Below are 23,739 nucleotides of genomic sequence, written 5' to 3' on the forward strand. Positions count from 1 at the left end.
TTGCAGCAACACTTGTTTACATTGTTCATGGAATAGATACCCAGAGGTAAGACAAGGCAAAACAAAACTTCTTTTTAAAGGCAAGGACATAAATAAACAGTTATTCCATACTTAGAGTGCATCATAAGAGGATTTGTCCCCACGGAAAAAAATACAAGAGTAATTGAAGGAGAACCACCATGGCAGTGCACATTTCTTATGCTGTCTAGCAGAGAATCTCCATCAGTTGTCCAGTTTATTACCTTATGCCCCGGGAAAGTTGAAATTCAAGATTATGACACTTTAGAGAACCTTAAGACCATTGTCATAAACAAGCAAATGTTCTTGACATTGCTGATATTAAGTCCTTCAAAACTGGAGTTACAGTCACAGGTAGGCAAGGTTGCTGACATTTTGTTGTATGTACTAGAAAAACTTGATTATTTGTTACAGTAATTACTTGGTAGGAGATTGGCACTTAGCCTCATTCTCACTGAGGAGGTTCCTTATCCTGCTGTAGCCATGTGGTGCTCCAGTGTATGAGCGTGGCAACTAGTTTGAAAAACCTGTGCTCGTTTGAAGTGGCAAGAAGGGAATTTAATTATGACCAAATTAAATATCTTGATTGTCAAAAAGGAAGATAACAGAGCACCAAGAAGCAATGCGAAGGCTGTCTTCCAAAGAGGGAAACCTGTCAGGAACCCTTCAAGCTTAACACTGTTTGAAGAATTATGTTGGAAACTTTAAGATATTAAAGTTACCTTAAAGTTATCTTAAATCCAATGGATGTTTAGAAAGTACTGAGCCCATTGAAGATGGCCTGAGTTTTGAACAAGGTAGCAGCAAAGATCAAGGACTGAGCTAGCATAGAGGAAAAGTGTGCAAAGGAGATGGAGACTGGAATATGTTTGAATTAGCAATTATTATGACCTCTCAATGAGTGATGTAAAGGAAAACTATTGTACAGCTGTTGAAAGTGGTTTCAGCTGATGATCTCTATCATTTCTGTAAACCCTAGATCCTGAGTGTTTACAGGTACTCCTGCTTGCCCAGCCACTAACCAATACAGGCATATCCTGTGCCTCTGTACCAACTCTTTCATACAAAAATGTAATCTAATACTTTTAAGAAGCCCTAGAAAAACAGATTGCAAATAAGAGTTGTTTTATTCACCGAAGTTATTACTTCCAAAAATAAAATAAAACTTAATAGAAGTTAAATTTTAACATCTTATTAGAGCAGGAGTAGTGAATTATTCACTGTAGTGTGGAAATTCAACATAATCTAAATGGATAAGAAGGAAGGGTTTTGTTCTCCATGTTAAAGTGAAAGAATCAAGCATTCATGGTTGAACAAATGCAATTCCTTACAGCCTATACTATTCTGTGAGCACTCTACAAAATGCCAAGTCCTATTTTGTCCAAAAAAGTGCTTGCTGTCTCTCTGAAGTCATGACATCTGAGTCCCTGATATATTGCATTTCTTCACCAAATAGACCCACACAGCATCTTAATAAAAAAATCTGCCTAGTTCTTACCCAACATTAAGCAGACATAGAAAAATTTTCTGACGTATGAAAGCATTACACTACATGTTGATTTTTTTCAATGGAATCTGGATTCCCATGTCTAAAAGTACTGCAGTGCTTTATACTAGCTGGCCAGAAGACTGGCAGAGCAGCCAGTAACATCAGATCTGGTTTTGCCTTCATCTTTATCTTACATATCTTCCAATAGGAAATCACATGTGGTCGCATATTAATACCATGAAGGTACACTGAAGAGAGGAACAGACCAGCCAGTTACTGTGGGCTAAGGTAGGGTCTGAATTTAGCCTAATTGCCCATGTTACCACGCACTACTGCCTGGTTTAACCTCCAAAAAATATGGTAAATAGGTCACCTCTCAGTGAGCTCACTTTTGCCACAAGGTGAGAGTAGCCACATAGGGAGATACTGATGAGTAGTTGATATGTGGGGGCTTCAGATCCCTAGATTACTGCTTGCCATTTGCCCCCTCACTGTTCTCCTAAGTTGGATTACTTGTGGGTCAGGGACAATAACTGCAATTGAGAAGAATAATTATTTCCATTCAGGAAACCTGCAGTATCTAGCTTGAAACAGGAAGGTGTGTTTCAAGATTTCTCTATGAAGCAAAATACTTCCTTGTTTATTTACAGAGATGGTATGTTAAACTGTAATTTTGTGAATGCTGCTACATATTAAAGATAGTAGGATCTGATTACTTTAAATTAAATACTTTTTAATACTGTCTGTGGAATGATTTTCAGGTTGATTTTTTATATAAAATACACCTTTTCTGAGAAAATATGTTACAAAATACCCTGTAAAGGCCAGAAAAGACATTTTCTAAGACTGCCTTGGATGTTTGAAGAGAACCATTTTCTCTGAAATTTGCTTTCTTACAGTTTTCAGTTTTCTGCCCCAGTTGCCATGACCTTCCAAAAATAATTGAGTGTCTTTTCAATTACACTGGCCAGTGCTTGTGGGTGTGTCCCATCAGGTCCAATGTGTATGTCCAGTTTAATTAAATAGTCCCTAACGTAATCCTCATTCACCAAGAAAAGGTCTTTCGTGCTCCAGAACCTTGATGTATCTTGGGAAACTGAGATTTATATCAGAGGATTTTGAGGACAGAAAACTTAAAACTATGATGGTATCACAAAAACAAATTATTCAGTTCTCATGTATAAAAATCAGGTGGTTAGTGAGTAGGACTCAGACACGATCTTATTTTTACATGTGGTGCTGGGGAGTCTCAAATTAGTCAACAGCAAATGACTCATTTCAAAAAACAAGTCATTAGAATACACAAAAAAGTGACAAAAACACCTCAGACTTGAACAAAATGCATTTTTATTTAAGGAGGAAAGGAAGAAAGGTGTTTGAGACATAACTTGATTGCTGTTAATCTCTGCTGGGAGAAAAAAGTAGGTATTACAGTGGCCTCTAATTTAGTGGGAAAAAGTTCCAAGGAACCAGTGTCTGGAAGCTGGAACTTGAGACAAAACACAGCACTGAGCATAAGCACTGAAATAAAGCTTTCAAGAAGATTTGTAAATAATCATCCTTGAATCGAATTTACTCTGAGAGAATGTTTTTTGTCAAAAGTTTCTTTGTCTCAATACAAATGTAATACAATGAAATGCAGTGAGTCTGATATATCAACACAGATGTCAATTTCACAGTTCTGTCTGACTTAAAACTATTACATAATTCATTCCAGAGGTCCTGACAGTGAGTTTGAGGCCAAAACCAACGTCAGACTTCAAAAAGTACATCCTGTGCTGATGGGTATGGTTGACGCTGTACATCTAAAGAATACCCATCAGGCTGAGGTATCTCTGATCAGTGTCGAGGCATGAACACCAAAATTAGATGGGAATTAAACACATGCAGTGCATGGAAGATAGAAAAAGCCTAGTAAAACATGAGATCATTTAATCAGAAGAAGAGATCCCACTAAACAGTGAACATTTTGAAACTCCTATTCAACAGTGTTTCAATATGATTTTGTACTAATGAAATTTCCATGGATTTATGTCCCTTTTTTGTCATTATGGACTAATCATTTAGTGTGTACATTACTCTGCATTCCTAGCAATACAGCATTGACTATGGTGTTGATTTTGTCCTAGATAAACATGCCAGTATTATCAAATGCATTGACATGTTTCGTTTATATTTATTAGTTACTTTTTTCTTCCTAAAGACTTACCATATGCTGAGTGACTGGGTTGCATAGCTGTATAGGAGATGTAATTCATATGACATGAATATTTTGTGGAACCCTTTTTTGCATCAGGGTTTCCACCATTATGCTTCATAGTCCTATCTCTTCTCTACTCCATCTGTTGAAATGGTGAATTTATAAAAGATAGTTTTAAAATGAGACTTCTTAGAGATGGTTCTCTCAGATGTGACCTTTATGTTGAACGAGGAATGCATAATTATTGCAAGACTTACACAGCTTTTTGTGAAATTATATATTTATCAAGATTTTGTATCATAAGAAGCAAAAAGAAAGAAGAAAATAAGCTCCATTAGAGAATTTAAGAACTTGGGAACAATTCCAAAGGAATAAACTGAGTATTCAGCTACAATCTCTTTTTAATATACTTCTAAGAAGGGTGGTTGTATTGTACTCATAAGAGAAGCTACAGTTAGATATACACGTGCACTGCCTCTCTGATGGAATGATTTTGGTTGTATATTCATGTCTTCTCTAACAATCCCATCTTCTTTGGGAGAATTCCTTCCCAACTCTACACTGTAAAAGTATACTCTTCCTCTCTCTGTCTTCATATCATTTGTCCCAAGCAGAAAGGCCCATCTCTTTCCTCACCTGCATCTGTCTTATTTGTATCCAGATGCTGCTCTACTGCTGCATGTTTCACTCCTGTTCTCCTGTTCCAGGAGGTAGCCCCAGGTCCCTGGACACCGTAACAGCTGGACTGATGCTGGAGCCAGGACTGGTTGGCTCGCCCTTCCTTCCTCCCTTCCTCCCTTCCTCCCTTCCTCCCTTCCTCCCTTCCTCCCTTCCTCTCTTCCTCCCTTCCTCCCTCCCTTCTTCCCTTCCTCCCTTCCTCCCTTCCTCCCTCCCTTCCTCCCTTCCTCCCTTCTTCCCTCCCTCCCTCCCTCTTTTCCCCATTCCCCCCTCCTTCTCCCCCTCCCTCTCTTTAGTCTTTCCCTCTCTCTTCTCTTTCACCTTACTCCTTATTCAAAATCCACCAGTGTGTGTTTATAGTAGAAGATAAGAGACTAACTCATATTGATTTCCACACCAAGTGTATAATTTACTAATAAAACTTGTTTTTGAGGACCCTCTAAATTCTGTTGTTCTTTTCCAACCGCAAGCATCTATGACTGTTGAGTGCTCCCTTTCCCTAGGAGTGGGACACCAGACATACAAAATCAGGCCTTGAAATGATAACTCTAGGTTATAGGAAAGTTCTGCAAATATCCCTGAAATAGCAGCTGTCTGGAATGGGACTTTCCAAGTGTCAGTAAGACCATCAGTGGCACTCAAACACATTATTTATCCATTAAACACACGGAAACTGAATTGCTGAGGCTGCCATTCCATCATTCTCAAGTGATACTCAATATGAGTATGTGTATATATCACAGAGTCACAGAATCATAGAATCATGGAATGGTTTGAATTGGAAGGGGACCTTGAAGATTGTCTAGTTCCATCCCCCCCTGCCATGGGCAGGGACACCTTCCACTAGACCAGGTTGCTCACAGCCCCATACAGCCTGGCCTTGAACACCTCCAGGGATATAGGAAGTATTAGCAAAGGTATGTATGGTGACATTGTTAAAGAGTTACAATGTTTGCCTTGTGGGATAAGAGGGATTTTAGTCTCTTACTGATAAGGTTATTATGAAGCACATGATTTCACAGTAGCTGCAAGGAATCCCACTCACCTGCTCCTACCATGGTGCCAATTGCAGGATGATGAAAGAATGTGCAGGCTGCAGTGAAAACATCAGTGTGTAGAGAAACACCTGGATGCAGTCCTGGCCATGTCTTTGCAGAATGCTGAGCTTACAGAGCGAGCACTTGCACACTCTACATGTTATCTTTTCATTACCTGAGCAGGTTAGTGGCAGGCTCTAGTTGCATACATTATCCCCATACACACTCAGCTTGTAAATCCGGCACACAGAGACAGAAAGTCTATCCCCTCCCTCTAAGTCTAAAGGGAAGCAATCAGGGAAAATGAGGGATGCCTCCTGCTTCCACATCCTTTATGGCACAGTGATGTGGCTTAGGAATGAAGGAATGCCAGGCAACCCTGTGTCATGTCATGTGTTGTGTACTGGTGTGGTATGCATATCCACTCTGCTGTTATGGATTGATTTATGTTGTGCATCAGAGACTTCTGGGTTTATAGACTCTACCTACTATAAATGTTTTGGGTACAACATGTTTCCCCTTCAATTTCCAAATACATAATACCATTTTTAGGGTATCCAGGCAGTACATACAAAAGCAAAAGTGTGTGTAGAGCAAAAGAAAATATTTTTTAATAGAAGAGATGGAAAATATTCTCATCTTATCTAAGCAAATAAAGTTTGTTAGGAATTGTTATCAACATGATATGCATCTATTCCCATTTGAAATAATGTGCATTTGGAAGCCTGCTCAGAAGCAGTCTGGGACAAAGTAAACAGAGGACTCTGTGAAGAATTTCTTTTTCTTTATTAACTAGTAAAAACTTAATAACTGGGAAAACATAAGGAGGATTTGCTAGGGAAAATTATAATATAACATATATGGCATAATGATTGTGTTACCAGAAATGGTTTCACTATTGCTTCATACTTGGTAGGTCCTGGAACACATTAGTAACGGAGACTGAAAACAGGCAAACTATGGAAAGATAAGCATAATTCCATCTGTTAATGCAAAGGAGATTTCTTCATTGCCCGGTGACTCAACAGTGTATTATGGACTGCAATGTATGTTAGTTATGGAAATTACCATTGAAAACAAGCACTCACTAGCATGTCACTGACCACTGCAATTCCCCTGGTATGAAGTGGTCTGAGGTGTCCCTTGCCAGCTACAGGGAAAATTTAGGCAAGCATGAAAAGAAGCTGAACTATGAGAGGAATTCCAAAAAAGCAAATGTCTCACAAGCCTTTCCACATGCCTCTCAGTCAGAAAAAGCGTGCTGAGAAATGGCACAAGCCAAAGACTGTAAATGTAGCATGTTCCACAGTCCATCCATTTGGGATAATTTTTCAGTGTTAGTTAATTCATCTTACTCTACTGCTATGTTAGAGCTACAAAAATGTCATAAGAGATGGGTACTCTTCCTTACTATACCTGTATCTTTTATATTTCTGAAAATTGCAAAGACTAATTTAAAAAGGCCTCAGTTGTATGCTTAGATCACTTTCCTCCTTCCTCCATTGCTTACCAGGTACAGGAAAAAAAAATGAAGTGGTGCGAAAGAGACGTTCTTTTCACATCTTTACACAAAGACAAATACAACCCATAGCTGTAAACCAGTAATAAGCTCAGTGCCTAAAGCTGGATACTGCAGCAAAATTCAGGAGTCTCTTCCTATTCTGTTCTAATTCACTCATGACAACAGTGGTTCAGTGGACCTTTTTCGTGTCATAGATTCTCTAAGACACAGCTTTTACTTAGTCTGATGCTTGTAGCATTCAGCAGAACATCTTCTAGTTCACCCATTGCCAGAGGCTGACTTTGAGGTCCGTGGTCATCGTGCTCTCCTCCTACCTCTCTGCCGTTAACATGAAACCTCTCATTTGCTTTCACCTGTGTCCTACAGGGAACAGTTGAGAGAGCCTCTGTTCGAAGTTATGTCACAGCAGATGATGGTGGCTGAAGGAGTTGGCTGTTGGTTGCTCACACCAGCAGCTAACCCAAACCATACCATGACCCAGATAGCAGCAGGAAAGGTGACTTGGCATTGATGTTGGATGGCATGACTGTGATGAACTGTGTAGCAAATGGAGAGTTGAAAGTGAAACACTGTGCAAATGTCAGCTCATTAGGAAGTAGTCCAGTACATGGAAGAGTGACAAGGGAAAAAGCAGGGAAAATAAAAACGTGAAGAGAATTGTATGAATAATACTTTGAAACTAGTTTAGCAACATGTGTTTGCTGCTTCTATATGGCAAAGCAGGAAGTTAACTGCACAGGACTTCTTCTTCACACTGATGAGTTGAACTCAGTACAGTTCCAGTCTATGGCTTGTGCCATTTCTCACACTGATGACAGGTTTATACATGCAAATAAGAAGTGCTGGACAAGAATGGCCATAGGGGAATGAAGCCGAGGTGAAAAGGAGTGCTCTGGGGGAAAATATACAGCAAATCTGTATTGAAGACAAGCTCGTAACTAGGGACATGAAGCCCACTGAAGGTGTGAATAAAACCTGGCATCAATAGATACCTATGTCCCCAAAAATAAATTGGCAGCAGGGAATGTTCATGATCCTGAAATTAAATCAGCTGCACTAGCAAACTCGTAAAATACTCCCTGTCTTGCTTTCAGCCTAAACCAGCTGGGCTTCTTCCCAGCTGTTCTGAAGATTTTTTTCAGGGAGTAGGACCCAAACACTCTCAGCTTGTCTTCATAGGAGAGGTGCTCCACCCCTTTGATCATTTTTATGGCCTTCCTCTGGACCTGCTCCTGTGCTAAGGACCCCAGAGCTAGACACAGGTGGGGTCTCATCAGAGCAGAGGAACAAAATCACCTCCCTTGACTATCTGGTCATGCTTTTTTTCATACACCCAAGGATATGGTTGATTTTTTCGGCTGCAAGTACACATTTCCAGCTCATGTCCAGCCTCTCAGCCACCAGTACTCCCAGTCCTTCTCATCAGGGCTGCTGTCAAATTGTTTCTTTGCTGAAAGATTGGATTCTGCCGAATCAAAATAAATGAATCATGCAGACACACAAATATGTCAAGTATGTGGAACAGGTATTTGACCCTTGCCCTGTTGCTTTGTCCTCTGTCTGGCTATATCTGCACCAAGTTTAGTGTATGACTGATGTGAACTCATCAGGAGTTACCTTGTGCACACCACACCTCAACCTATTTACTTTGAATAGGCCGGAAGCAAGGACTATATTACACTGTTTGTATTGATTTGGGAACCACACCTTATGATTACCTTATCTTTGGGCTATGATTGTGAGGCATCCTCTAGTATTTACATTTATGCCACTGGTTTTCTGTGCAACTGGGGACAACTTATTTCAGCATGCTATGGCTCCATTTCTTCATCTCTAAATTGGGGGCAATTCTTTCCTCATGAGATTGTTATGAAGGCACATTAATTAACGTTGATAAACAGATTATATCCTGGGGTGAATGAGATAGATACATGAAAAGTATTCTTATTATTCATATTATGACAGCACATTCTGCTTGTAAGTACACAGGGAATATATACACTGTCAGAATGAGTGAAGTTTACCTAAACTATACATAAGGATGGGATTAATTTTCTTTAGTCACCTAACACCTACTAGTCACTGCTCTAGGCTTTTTATATTATTGACAGAAATAGAAAACCTCAGGCAAAGACTTTTTTTATCTTAGAGTGGTAGAATACATCATCTTTATCTAGGGTGATAGAAAAGCTCTTCCTGTGCAAGTATCTATTTCTCCACACTGGTTATGGAACCAGAAGCAGCACATAGAAGATATGCAGGTATACAGAGGAAAGTGAAACTAAGCACAAACTTACCATTTTGATCAACCAACTGCTGTTTTCTTACTTATTCATAAGAGTGATAGGGCTAAGATATCACCTATATTGTACCCACCATATCCTTCAAAGTCAATTGGACAGCCACATAACAAAAAGTATACGAGTGTGTACCCAGCTTTATTATTGTACATGTGGGTTCTTATTACACTGTGTTTCTAAGGGTACAGACACAACACTGGAGAATCACCCGGAAATCTTCAAACTCCAAGTCCTGCAGACACGAGCTCAGGTTTCTTCACTGAGTGCATGGCAAACCCTAGCCCCAGAAATTGAATACACAGCAAGAATCCATTTAAATGTAACATCAGAGCTGAGCTTACATTTGGAAGAAGGAAAGGAGGAGTAGGAAGAAGTGAAGAAGGTGGAATCACCTCAGCTACCCATTTAAACATCAGTAAGATCAGTGAGTCATTGTTATAGGTCACTATACCTATATAGGAATATTATCTTGGCAGCCTCTAACCATAACATGGACCAGATGCCATTTTCCCTAGCCTTTCCACCTATGGCCAAAGCATTTTTCATGCAACCACATCAGAGTGTTTTGAAACTGCCAATATCCGACTTGCCTGCAAGATATTTTTATCTAAGCTTATTTTGCAAGGCCTTTATTGTAAGGGCTGTGTTCCTGCTGTAGGTGTGATTTCTAGCATAAAGGTTCCAGTTCTAGTCACTATGGCATTACAGATAAACTATTACTATGTGAAATTCACAGACCTCCTATAATCCATAGTTATTATACAGTGGATGTATTCCACTCATAGACAAAATTCCATTTATGCATGTGTTATACATACAGAATATTCACATTTAGGACATAGTGAAAGATATTCTAACATGTTTGATATTGTCATGCAAGAAAAATCTGTATACATTCATATGGAATCTGAGCCCAAGTGACAATAAAAGTTTCTATAAATGCTATACATGGTTTAGTGTTTGGTTTTCTAGGTAAAATGGTCTTCCAAAACTCCTGTGATGACCATATTGGTCTGGCTGTATTATTATTATTAACTGCTGTTATTATTATTAATCACAGTATTCCCATTCCTATACAGTAGCATATTGTGGTTATCATTACACAGTACATTCACAAATATTCCTTTACTGTATGACTTAATCTGTATCATTCATGAATTTGAGCAAATTTGGGATTATAAACTTTACCTGATCATAAATCCTGTATGATGTACTGTGAGATAACATATACTGAAAGTATAGCTCAGGACATGTGACATTGTAACCTGTGTCCTTTTGCACATATCAGAAAAAAAAAAAAAAGACAAACTACTTCTACAAATAGATTTCATTTTTACTTGTCATACAAAAACTTTTCTGTCAATTCTGACACATTAAATGCAGTACACATGGAACAGAATACAATTGCATCCCACTTAGCCACTTCACAACTCACCAAGAAAAGCTATCCCATTTGAAACACTTGAGGTAATATTATAATTTAATGGATGCAGTTCTTTAATTATTTTGGTAATATTAAAAAATCCCAAATTACACAGAAATGGAAAACTCAGAGTCTAAGAGTATTAAAACATTAAAATACTTGGCCAAATAACTCTCTTAAATATTAAAGTTGATTTTTCTCTAATCTTGAAACACTCATTAATTTAATGTGCATTAGAGAAAACATGTTCAAATATTAAATTGGTTGATTTCACAAGTTTGTAACTCATTAACATGACTCAGGTTCAGGACTCTGTTAAAAAGGCAGAAATTGGATTTCATTAAAACAAAAATAAAATGTGTAAGCAATCAATGGCCACCAACTGGGTTTTATGAAATATAGATTTTGTTATATAGGCTTACTATTTGAAGATCAGAAGTCTGACCAATAAGGTACTAGCTATAAGATAAAGCTTCTATGAGCATCTGAATTACGTGAGTTTAGGAAAAAAATCAGAGATGCAAAAATTAGTTAATTTAATTTATGTGGATTAACAAGTGGCTAAGTGACAGAAAGGGTAACTGCAAATGGACCATCAACTGTATGGAGTACAATGATATCTGAGATACCATTGACAGATCTGGCATTCACAGTTCTACAAAAATACTAAAAACTTGCAAAAACTTTGGTGAATGATACAACATCTGGAATGTGCCTAACACTAACCATCAAAATAAGACTAATCTGGTTTGCAGTCCAATAAAAAATCTCGAAGTTACAAAATGAAGAAATATGAATTGAATACCTACATGGAGAAGGGATTATTGACGATAGACTGATCTATACAGTAGGGCTGAGAAAATATAAAAGTTGCAACTGGAAATTCTGACAAGAAAAATTTATGATAAATAACAACTTATAAGTAATTAATTCAGAAAAGGAGAGAAATGCAAACTCTTGGATGCCCCAGAGACAGAAGATATGACTTCTTTTTCTTTGCTGCAGAAAGTTAAGTGGAAGCTATTTGATATGCAGCTAGTCTGGGCTGAAAGCAGAGCAGAGGTGGTGACAGCAGCCAAGAAGGATGTTTCATCTGCTTCTTGACACAATAACCAGCAGGTCTGAGGACCATGTCCTCTGCACTGCAGCCACTAAGCAGCTCTAGGCTGGCACTGGGTTGTGCATGGACCTGCACTTTGGCAGAAGTTTATGGTGCACTCCCTTACCCCTGTGTCAGCAAAATACAGGAGATAGGTTCTCTTATAGTCAGGTACTGTCCTGCACTGCATTTTTCTTCAGGTACCAATACTTTACTGTGTAAAACTGTAGAAAAAATTAAAAGTATCATTTCCTTTCTGTAGTTTAATAACCTCTGTGGAATTTGAATACAGCACTGGAGCTAGCCCTGTACCTACAGATACATTTCCTAGAGCATGCTGATATAATGAATGCTACTATATGTCATATATACTGTCTGGATACTGGTACTGTTGCATGGTGTTATTCTGTCCAAGATGCAGGACTGCATTTGTTGAATTTCATAAAATATTTGTCAGCCCATTTCTCCAGCTTGTCAAGGTGACTCCAACAGCAGACATATCATCCAGCACAATGCCTGCTCCCTACATTTGGATACCATCTGTGAACTTGTGGCAGATACATGCTGTTCCATTGTCAAAGCCATGAATGGAGATGTTAAATAATATTACTCCCAATATGAATGCCCAAGGAATACCACTTGTAAACAGACACCATTTTCAGCCTGTTGCTCCAGCCTGTTTTTTTACTTACTTTTATTCACCCAGATAGTGAATTAAACTAGTGGGTGAACCCACCACCCAATCTCTCTAGTTTAGTTCCAAAGATGTTGTAAGAGCAGAGACAAAAGTTTGCCAAAGTGAAGGGCATCCACTCCTCTGTCCTCATCTTCAAATCCAGTCATTGCAATGTAGAATGCAATTAGGTTGGTCGAGAACAATTTGCAATTGGTAAATACATACTTTTTTCCCCCCAATCACTTTCTTCTCTCTTATGTGCCTGTACATGGTTCACACAAGGATTTGCTCCTTAACCTCCACAAGGATGAAAGTAAAGCCACGTGGTCTCTATTTCCCCAGCTCTTCCTCCTTGTCATCCTGGAAGATGAGTGTGACATTTGCTTCTGCAGTCATTGGGAACGTCTGATCACTGTAACCTCTTGAAGAGATAGAGAACAGCCTTGCAGTGATAGCAGTCATGCATCCTACTTAGCTCTGTGTTCAAGTTGCTTGAGTAATCTCTAACTCAGTCTTCCTCTAACACTGGTTGCATTCCACCAAACACACAGGAAGTCTGAGAAGAAATTTTGCCAGTAAAAAGTGGGATGCAAAAACCTCAACCTTTCTGTCTCCTTCATTACTAGGCTACCTGTTCACTTGGCCTTCTTCTTCCTCGTGCTGCTTCCTTCATGTACTTCACCAATTTTTACTCTGGCTAGTCTTTGGTTTTCTTAATTCAATCATTTCAGACTTGGGCATTCCTTCTGTATTTATCCTGAGCAGGTCATGCCTTCTTCTGTCTCCCATAGGATTCCTTTTTCTCATCTAAGCCCTGTCAGGAGTTCCTCATTCAGATAGTCTGGCCTCCTCACACCTGTATCATGTTCTGCAACAGAAGTTGATGCTTCTCATGGTTTGAGACTCTCTCTCTTGAGGTCCTTTGCCTTTCAACGGAGCAGCTCCCAGGAACTTGCACAACAATAATCTCCCTGAAGTCCTCTTTTTTAAAGCTCAGAGTTGATATCACTACTTGCCTCTTTCACTTTCCATGTTCAAATCTTATGACTTACTAGGTCTAGACCAAACAATCCTGGTTCTTTTGTTATTTGAATCAGCTAGGCAGAAACAAAAACAAATTTTATTATTCAATAAGCTTATTTAAAAAGAAGAAAAATTTTTTTCAGCTTGACATGTATCAATAAATTGATCCTCAGAATATTACTATAAATATTTTATTGTACTCTTATAATGCAGCATCCTTGGCCTTCCTCACATTGGCCACTTTCTCAATGAAAAGGCAAGTAGTATATTTCTGTTGGTGTTTCTGCTGTAAACAACATAAAATTGGTGTCCGTAAAGACTCTACTGAATTCAGCGCAGTCCGTTCATTTACACAAGATCTGTTCCAAGTACTGATTCATTAATTCTTGAAATAATTCAGATACAAAGCTATCCTTTTGTGTCCATGAGCCTCTCACTACTTGTGATTTTTTGGCAATTATTGCAGTATTGGACATTGTATAAAGTATGTCATTTGGACATACTTTAATATTGTCTCTAGCAGATAGATTCTCTTCCAATGTCAGGCTTCCCAGGTTTTGATTTTAAGCATCCTGCTCCATTACATAGATAAGACCTAATATTTTGAGACAAGACTTGAGGCAGAATAAAGATTTGTGGGTAGATGCAGAGTTCATAAAATGTGCACACAGATAAAATGTGCTTTTTTTGTGCACCTACTCATAGGCAATAATTGTCTTTTAAAAAACACTACAGTTTAAGGTGTCAGCTTCCCTTTCTGGAGTCCATTTATCTGCCACGTAGAGCTGTGACTCTTACCTTGGGGACAGATGACTTCATTGCCACCAAAGCTTTGTAATCCTGGCAAAATCTTCCTGAGTGTTAATTGCCTCTTGCGCTAAGAATGGAGGGCTCAGAGGCTGACACCAAGCCCAGTGCCACAGCACCCTGTAAATGGGCAGTGCAAATCCCAGTAGGAAGTACAGTATGCCTGCACAGCAGCCTTCCCTGGGGATTTCCCTGCCTATCCCCAGGCAGGAGAGATGGATGCATGACAGCTTGGGCTGAGTGTGAACAGGATGTGGTAGATGATGATTTCGAGGCCCTTTACAAGGTAATGACTGTATTTCTGATTTCAACAACTGAATATTCATATGTTCTATGATCTTTTTCTGCTCTTGCTTTTTCTCTTAAAACACTATTCTGTTATACACACGCATACACACAACTACTACAAAATTTTCTACTGTGAACCCTGACAACTAAAAGATTTACAGTAGTCGCTGCACGAAAGCTTAGAGCAAAAGTTCTCCTATGTTTAGTAAGAAATTTGGAATTTCACTATCCAGCATAGGAAGTGTTATGTTTTATATGTTTGTCTTGCCTACAACTACCTGGTGGATCTTCAGGTTCTTTCCAAGTAGTGTCCTGCGGCTCATGCCCATGCCTGGAAAGACCAGTGAACCATGGGTTTATACCAGTGAGAGGCCAACACACAGCTAGCTTAAGGGACATGCCAAAAACTTCTGCTCTATTCCATTCCAAAGGGCTGTAACTGGCATCACTTTTCTCTAGGCTTGTTTTCACCATATATAAGATGAAGTTAATAATGCCAGATTATCTCAGTAGGGCTATATGGCTAACCTACTGTTTGTAAAATGTGTAAGCCTGTGGCAAATACTTTCACATGATTTTCTGAGGATAAGACAACACACCTATAATGAGGACTGGCACTCAGGCTGTCCTGCAGAGCATGCAGATCCACAGCATGTTCCCCTGGCACAGTGAAAGGCAGAGTGTGTGCCAGGTCACACCAGTTCAGAGGCCCATGGGCTGACACAGTCTTTATGCAACTCCTTCACCACAATTTTGTCCTCCACACACCACACAGATAAAGGGTATGGGCAGCACCATTGTTACCACCCATCTCACACAGCTAGAGCCAGAGACAGCATGGTGGCACCCAGTTTGCATAACCAACGCCCTTCCACCTGACTGCATTGCTATAAGTGGCTTCTGCAGGGGACTGTGCCCTACATTTCAGGCCATTACCAGCACAGAAGCAAAGGTGCAAGATCATCCCTACAAACAGCTACACGCCTTCAGGAGGCTGACACACCCAGTGAAGTGGGTGCAGTAGCAGTGACACACACCTATGGAAAAGGCTGGATTTGGTAGTTAGTGACTTGCTGCAGATCTGACTATACATGTTGCTGTCATTTCGACACAGCGCCCTCAAAACATCAGCCCATAGTTTAGCATCGTCCTTCTCCAGCATGTACACATATGAAGCCCTCATTGCAAAAGCGTGCTTGCCACACCTCACAAATGATAGATGCTGTGACAGATATCGCTGCAGATAAAAATCTTAGCTGTGTAAAAGTATGAGAAACCATGTAAGAAAAGTATCATAAAGGCAGAGTGAGATAGTATATATACAGGTTTTTATCATCCTTGTGTTTGTTGAACACTCATTTTTAAAAGTAAGCTGACATGCAGGTAAAACTATGAACATATGTGGACCTGCTGGGTATACAACACATCTCATATACTGGATATACACATTATCATGGTTAGTGACATCTCTCACATGGGAACCAATTATAGATTAATCTCTCAGAATGGCACTGGGAAACACTGGACTAATGGCTCCTCTTCTGAACCACTACTGAACAGCAGCAGTTTAAGCTGAATGCAACCCAACACTGCAGGCCAACACTTCCAGTCTCTGCCCAGACTGCAGTAAATGGGGTTAGTTCTACAGTTTAGAAAAATCCCTGTAAATATAATGATCCTGAGTCAAACCACAGTTATATTTACTTGAGAGTAAAGTCTGATATGGCTTGGGAGAAAGCTGTCCACCACTTCCCTCATCTTCTTCTTGGCAACAAATTTTTATACAGAAAGATGAAGAAGAAATCTCAATATGTATAGAGAGTCCTGTGGAAACACAACTTGCATTTACTTCACTGGGAATGTTTGATCTGGCCCGTGACCATTTAAACCAGAATATTAAACATACTTTAATTCTTATATTTCAGATAGAGCCACAGTAAAAATGGCTCATGTTCAAAACATGAAGTTGACACGTATGAGAAATCCAATTCAGTGCTAGTGACAACAGTGAGGTGGAACCTTGTGGGAACTTTCATCAAAGGTAAGTTTTGGCCAAAGCTTGCACTGAGAATTAACATCTCTGGATACTTTCTGATGCATCACACCAATATATTTGGTTTGGAAAAAAGTCATTTTGATGCAGTTGAACGTATGAAAAGACAGATGGCATCTAGCAGATGGTTTAGAAGACAAAGAGTGGGATCTGTTTCAGATCCTATGGAAGACTCTCTGTGCAAAAGCTGTGTAATCCCTGTGTGCAGAGTTACCCCACCTCAAATTATGGAGTTAACAGTATGTTACGTAATAAACAAAAAAAATTAATTAGCGCTGAAAGACACATTCTTGGTTTTAATGTTGTTGTTTTTAAAAGTTATGGTTGTATGAAAACAGCTTTTTTTAAGCTTGTATAGTATAAAGCTGTCTTAAATCAGCCTCTGTATTGAAGCAGATAGCATTTGTACTATTCCATATGAATACACTTGAGTCTGTACTTGATGATTCAAAGATCAAATGAGCTTCTTTTGGTTCAGCTGGCAGTCTTTATAAGACATATCAGCTCTAAAGCTTTAATGCAAGGAGCATATCAATTGGACAGGCTGTGCAAGAAAGTCCCATGCACTGCAAATTAATGTGCTAATTTATTTAATCATTTTCCCTCCTAAGACATGGATGGAATCAAATGAAAAAAAAATGAGAACTTAATAGTTAAAGTAGTCAAAACACATTTTTAAAGGTATTTTCAACATTTAAATTTGGTCATGCTCAACACATATAATACTTATATGCCTTCTTTACTGATAAGTGAATAGGTTGTCCTTTACCATGTCATGTAACATTCAGATCTGTCAAATGTGTTGATCAAGCAATTTTATGCTTTCCCACCAGGTAAGCTCCTGGTTGTGGTGATTCTCTTTGTAGCAAAGCAGAATTCTTTTACTGCTGATTTTGTCATTTGTTGAGTCTGGAGGGATCACTGGTGGCAACATACAAAGCTCTGATTGCTTTCTTCCTACTACACTTCACAAATATTACCAAACATACCCGCATTACATTTTGTCCTTACAGCAATTTCATTGCTAACCTGAAGCAAAACCTGAGTGGGAATACTTTCAACTAGTGCAGAAGCATCTGCTGATTCATCAATCATTATGATAGCATATACTTCACTGGAATTAAGGAATAAATGTGTTTTTACAAGCATTACTAAAGGCACTGGTCATCGGGAATTTGTAACATTTCTATTGCTGTTTATTTGTTTCATGAAGAAACAGAAAATGGCTTGAAGCAGTTCTGAAATGAGATATCATTGGGGTTTTTTTATAAAAATATCTGGAAGAAATACAAATGGTTTGTTTCTGGAATGGGAACTGGGAGGAGACGTTCCTTGAGCCACCTGTCCCACAACTTCCTTTTACCTTCTGCAGCCTTCCCAAAGCACACAATTGCCTGCTGCCAGCAGAAGCACCCTGGAGCCAAATGGCCAGAGCACAGCTAGGAATTCATGTGTGTGTTCCTCTGGGATCAGCTGCCACAAATCTGCCTTTTCCTGGCAGAAATTTGCCCATCTGAGATGTCCAGGTTTTAGGAACATGTAGATCACCAAATAGAAGATGACAACACTAGCTAACTAATGATAATGAAAAATTATCTTATTCTGACTACCATGCTGTAGATTTCCTTGGAGGATGCTTTGATACTGCGCCTCTGGATGCCTTCCTCCTTCCGCTCTCTTAAGTAGAAGACATGGTCTCAGCATTCTTAAGCCAGCATATCCTGCTGGGTGCACAAATGTAGGGAACTAGCTGGGACATGTTTGGAAGCCCCAGACAAAGACCTAATCTTAAAAGCACATCCACATATTTGCAGGCTGGAAGTTAAACTAATGAAAATAGTTAGTCATACATTTCAGCACATTTTTTAAAAGCAATCTCAAAGCACAGAGGAAGTTACTCTGGTTAGATAGTTCATCTTCTCCCTGTTGTCCAAGCTCTGCAACTCAGCTGCAGCTCCTCTCAAGCCTTAATTGCTCTGTAAAATTATCTGTGTACAATCATATTGCTAATATAAAGGATTTAATTGACATTGAGAGAAGTTACCTAATTGGAAATAGATGAAACAGTAAATTGAATTATATAAACATTTTATAAACAATAATAATTGGTGTCAGTTGTGCAAAAAAATACTTCCACAGAATAAACAGTCATTCAAATAAAGAAGTAAGCATATCTAGGCTATAATATTAACACAACTATGTATTCATGTTGCTAATATGTCTTGTTCCTTTTTTGTTCTTTGGTAGACTGTGGATCTTCACTCCTTGTGTTGGTGGCATTCTCTTGAGTCCACATCTTTCCCAACAGGGTGCAAACCTTTTTCATGTTGATTCACTCAGTAGCCCATTCTGTTTCAAGCATGTGGCCAACGCAAATGGCCACATACCAGTTTGAGGATTATGACTCAATCTCCTGGTTTCCTTTTGATTTAAATGATAATGCTACAAAAAGTTCTGAAGCTGTGCTTTAGACAATGCTAACCACATATCCAGATTCTAAATGTCCAGCAATACACTCCAGCGGTTTCACCTATTGGGAGGTACAGGAACCACAGCTAACACTACACTGCCTGCAACTTGAGAAGCAGGTTGGTGTACACCTTGCACTACCCAGTGACAGATCCATTTCAGAGCTCTCACCAGACCTTCTGCCATGATCAGCGCCATCAAAATAAGGCATAATTCAAGTCAGTGTAATTCATGCAGAATTTTGATTGACTCTTCTCACATGAGAGAAGTAGCAGCTGTCCATACATCCACATGCAATAACCTTGCTTCGCTCCAACTTTCAGGCAGCACTGGGATAAGCTGGACTTCCCTGTACATCGAGGCCTCCAGGTGTTGACAATAGCTCCTCTTCCTTTTCCCAGCGTAGGTTATCCCTACTCCCAGCCACCTGGTTTTGGTGCAGTGACTCTGCTTCCAGTGGAGTAACTAGTGATGGCCAGTGTGCCTCTCCTGTCCATAGGGCTGGGATCGCAGCAGCCAGAGCAGTGCGGGAGCTAAGCCGGGGGTGACTCACCCAGGAGGAGGAGTGTGAACTGTGCTCACCGAGACCAAGTGACAAGTGACAGCGGTGCTGCTGCAGTGGAGGAGGGATAGGCAAATACTATCTGATCTGCTGCCTGCTAGGAGGAAAGCCTGCAACTTGGGTGGAGTAGGTCCCCTCCTGCCCCTTGTTCCCGAAGGTGTCATGCAGCCACCTGCACTATGCAAGATCATGGGACAGACAAGCGGGCAAGGAGGAGATAAGAAGCAAAGGGCGTGAGGAGCAGCTGGTGCTCTCACACCACAGAGGGTTTGCTGGGGCTGAAAGGGCGCGGAATGGATGCTCCTTCTCCTGCAGCATCCGGCAACACTCCGGGCAGCTGAATCTCTCTGCTCAATGAAGAGATCATAAAGGCTTTGGTTCGGGAGATACGGGGAGGTGTGTGAAGGGCAGCTGGGTGACGCCTGGAGAAGGCTCTTCGGGGAAGTGCCACCAGGCGGTGGGGCAGGGAGGTAGCGAGGTCCCATTGCGGTTGCTGGTGTTATCCGTACTGGGAGGAGAAGGGATTTTAGGGGAGGCTCCTGGAAGCAGAACAAGAGCCGATATCTCGGTACGCAGAGACGGAGGTAACGCCAGCACCGCTCACGCCGGACCCTCGGCGTGTCTGTCAAGGGGCAGCAGGAGGGGAAGAGAGAAGAAAAATCCAAACTGCTACAAAGAGAAAAGAAAGAAAGAAAATAGGAGTTGGCTGAAATATTCATTTCCCCCCCTTTCTGGTAAAAAAAAAAAAAAAAAAAAAAAAATCCTATTTGAAAATAAAAAGCCAAACTGAGATAACAAGCGCCTCCTCGCCACCCCGCACGGCCTCCGAGGGAGGAGGAGCGGGGTCCCCTCGCCGCCCGCACCTGCTCCGGCCGGGGCCGCCGGGCGCCTGCGCGGCCGGGCCGGTCCGTGGGGCCGCGCACCGCGGGCGCCGCCGGCGGGCAGCGGGACGGCGGCCACGTGACGCCCCCGCCCCGCACCGCGCCGGGCGCTGCGCACCGAGCCGGGAGCACCGAGCCGGGAGCACCGAGCTGCGGAGCACCGAGCTGCGGAGCCGCGGCCGCCGCCGCGCCGCCCCCCGCCTCCGCGCCCTCCACCCTGCCCGCGGGGCACGGGAGCCGGTGACGGGAGCGAGGCGGAGTCTGGAGGGAAGATACCGAGAGATAGAGATTTAAATCACATCCCCGGCTGTAGAAGGGGCAGCAGCAGCAGCAGCCCCGGCGCAGAGGCACGGACGCACGCGCCGAGACAGGTCTGCCGGCTCCGCCGCTGCTGCTGCTGCTCACCATGGGTGCCGCCGCCGCCGAGCCCCCCAGCGCCATGGGCCTGGTGTCCAGCGTGGTGAACGACACCCTCGAGTTCTACCGCTGGACCTGGAGCATCCGAGGTAACGCGCCAGGGCCGCCCCGGCCCCGCCATCGCCGTGCCCGGCGCTCCCCGCCCGCTGCCACTGATGCGCAGCGGCTCAAAATGGCTCCGTCTCCCGGGAGACGTGGAGCGCGCTCCGGCGCCCCGGGACGGAGCCGCGGCGGGGGCCAGACTCCCCCGCTCCCGCCTGCCCTCCTCGCCCCTCCGGGTGCGCTCGGTGCAGTGTTTGTTTATCTGCCGTAATCCCGCGTAGCGGCCCGGGGTGGCCGGGGCACCGATCCGCGGCAAGGTGAGCGCGTCCCCCGGGCGCCCGCGGGTGGACGTAGCGAAATCCGCTTCCCAGGGCCGTGGTTCCTCCGGTTCTCTGCCGCCGCGGCGTGCCTTGGGGTGGTCATACGGGAATATGATGTCGGAGGTAAGCGGGGCCCTCCGGTAAGTCGTGCCGGAGCTCAGGCGGCCTCTGGCTTCTGCGGCAGGTGGGAGCCCCGTGTCGACATCGCGCGGAGTTCAGCAAACGAAATGAGCCAATGGTTGCTACCGCTAATGCAGCAGCTTTTCATTTTGTATTAAATGCGTTTGGGTCAGTTCTGCTGTTTTCCGTTTTCAATATGCTCCACTCCTGTATTGGCACCCCGCGACTGCAATGTGGCAGATGCTGAAGGAAGAGTAAATGTCTTGGAATATGGAGAAAATGTGGAAAAGCAGCTTTCAGTGCTGGGACAGCAAATGAGGTGGTATCTTGCTGCAGCGACCGGTAGCTCTGGAAGTGTTATTGGTCAGCGTGAATGGCTCCGTCTCGTGTGTCAAATGAAAGGAGTCGCAGCTTTTACAGTTGCTTGCTATTGTGAGTGGCCACGGGCAGCTGACAGAAGTATCGTTTGCTCCTCTGGATGTTTTCATTTTTTCGTTGTTCACACAACGATAAGGTTTAGCTCTTTTGAAACACGTAGAGCAAAACTGGAGTGCACGTAACTGTGGATGTATTTCGTGGCAGTGTGATAAGTGGGAATGTGGGGCCTTCATTGCAGACGGGAAGCTCACTGCATCAGCAGTCTTTGCTTTTCCGCCCCCCTCCCTTCTGCCATCTGTCAGATAATAAATTAATCTTATGTTATAGATGGAAGGAGCTCACTTTTTTTCACAATTTGCCTTCCTTTAACTTCTGTGTTTTGCAATATTTTAAAATTTGAGCCTGTGTGCATATTTTTCTCCTCTGCTTTTAAAAACTGCCAGAATATGAGAGCAAATAAAAATGCTTGCAGCAGCACTGCATTGTAATCTACCAGTGTTTGCTCTCTTTCTCTGACTCTTGCAACGTACAATTGTTCATAGACTGCCAGGTAACGCATAAAAGAGATGCAATTCTAGTCAATCAATAGCATTTTCAGATGGATATAAAAATAGATGGGGGTACAAAGTTGATAGCCTATTAGATTACTTGATTTCTTTGAAAAAAATACTTCAAGTTCTGGTGTGTTTCCTGAACTTCAAACATGTTATTTAAGTCTATCAAATGACCATGTCTATTGTAAGCAAAAATGGTCAGAGCGGGAAAAAAACGAAGAAGAAAAAGCAAGTAAATGTAAACAATGTAACAATAAGTGACTGACAGTGATACTACACATAGAGCAAACTTTTTTCCTTCTGGTTCTTTGGAGAATGTTAAGCAGTAGTAGGATGACATTGTTACTGCCCATAAATTGCCCATATTACACATAAAATATGTGTAAGTCTTACTGATTTATTAATGGAAAATTTTTAGTTTTTGCTTTAATTTCGGTAGTCTTGCTGTTAAAGCAGGATTCCATTGTAATGAAGTAATCAGTTCTATTTTGTGGAGAGTTTCTTGTTCAGATTCTGGATTACAGCAGGTCCCTGCAAGGCTAGTTTTGGGTAGAGCCTAAGTGACATGAAAAACACATTACAGTTCTTACTTATATCTAGTAGTGTGTGAAGCAGGGTTCTCCTGTGGTTTTTAGAGTCAGGTAGGGATAGGTGAAATATGTAATATCTCACATTGTAGTTACAAGGTAGCTCTGGATAAGAAAGTGTTATTCATGAAGTAATGCTGTATGCCTGTTCAGTGAGATAATTTTTTAATGCCCTAAGTTCTGCAAAAATACCTGCTCAGTTTGCTGCTTTTCTGCATGTTTCTTTGTTCAGACAAAAGTAATTGTCTCCATCTGCCATCTCTGAGTGAATGTACAGCATCCTTCCAGTACCTAAAGGGGGTGTGAGAAGAGACTGGGAGAGGGACCTTCTAAAAGGGCATGTAGTGATAGGACAAGGTAATGGCTTCAGACTGAAATAGAGTAGGTTTAGATTCGATACTGGGAAAAAATTCTCTACTGCAAATGTGATGAGGCACAGGAACAGGTTGCTCAGAGAACTTGTGGATACCCCATCCCTGGAATTGTTCAAGGCCAGGTTGGAGGGGGCTCTGAAATTCTAGTGGAATGTGTCTCTGCCCATGGCAGGGTGATTTGAGCTAGATGATCTTTAAGGTCCCTTCCAACCCAAATCATTCTATGATATGTTAAAATCATGAATTCAGCACTGTTATGGATTCACGCGATTCACTTTTGTGTTAAGAGCTATGACAATGATGTTGCTTAACAGAAAACACAAATTATGGCATGCAAGACCATTGCCTAATGTTCAATATCATTAAATAAAAAACTATACCACGCAGCAAAGTTGCTCAACAAATGATGCTATGCAATAGCA

The 23,739-nt window shown here is 41.5% G+C and overlaps 1 protein-coding gene across 2 annotated transcripts in view; it reads left to right on the top strand.

Annotated features, from left to right (window-relative positions):
* Positions 1–20,610: 20,610 nt before the first annotated feature.
* Positions 20,611–23,739, top strand: part of ELOVL4 (ELOVL fatty acid elongase 4) — a 32,688-nt gene continuing 29,559 nt past the window's right edge. Inside the window, exon 1 of one of the 2 annotated variants that reach the window (XM_069011273.1) lies at positions 20,611–21,031. In XM_069011273.1, coding sequence (XP_068867374.1) covers positions 20,932–21,031 — 100 coding nt within the window. In that variant the 5' untranslated portion in view covers positions 20,611–20,931. Of the gene's footprint in view, positions 21,032–21,206; positions 21,302–23,739 lie in introns of those variants that run through there. The other variant, XM_069011274.1, reaches the window with a different exon arrangement.

The sequence above is a fragment of the Aphelocoma coerulescens genome, chromosome 3 (genome assembly GCF_041296385.1).
Source record: "Aphelocoma coerulescens isolate FSJ_1873_10779 chromosome 3, UR_Acoe_1.0, whole genome shotgun sequence".
NCBI lineage: Eukaryota > Metazoa > Chordata > Aves > Passeriformes > Corvidae > Aphelocoma > Aphelocoma coerulescens.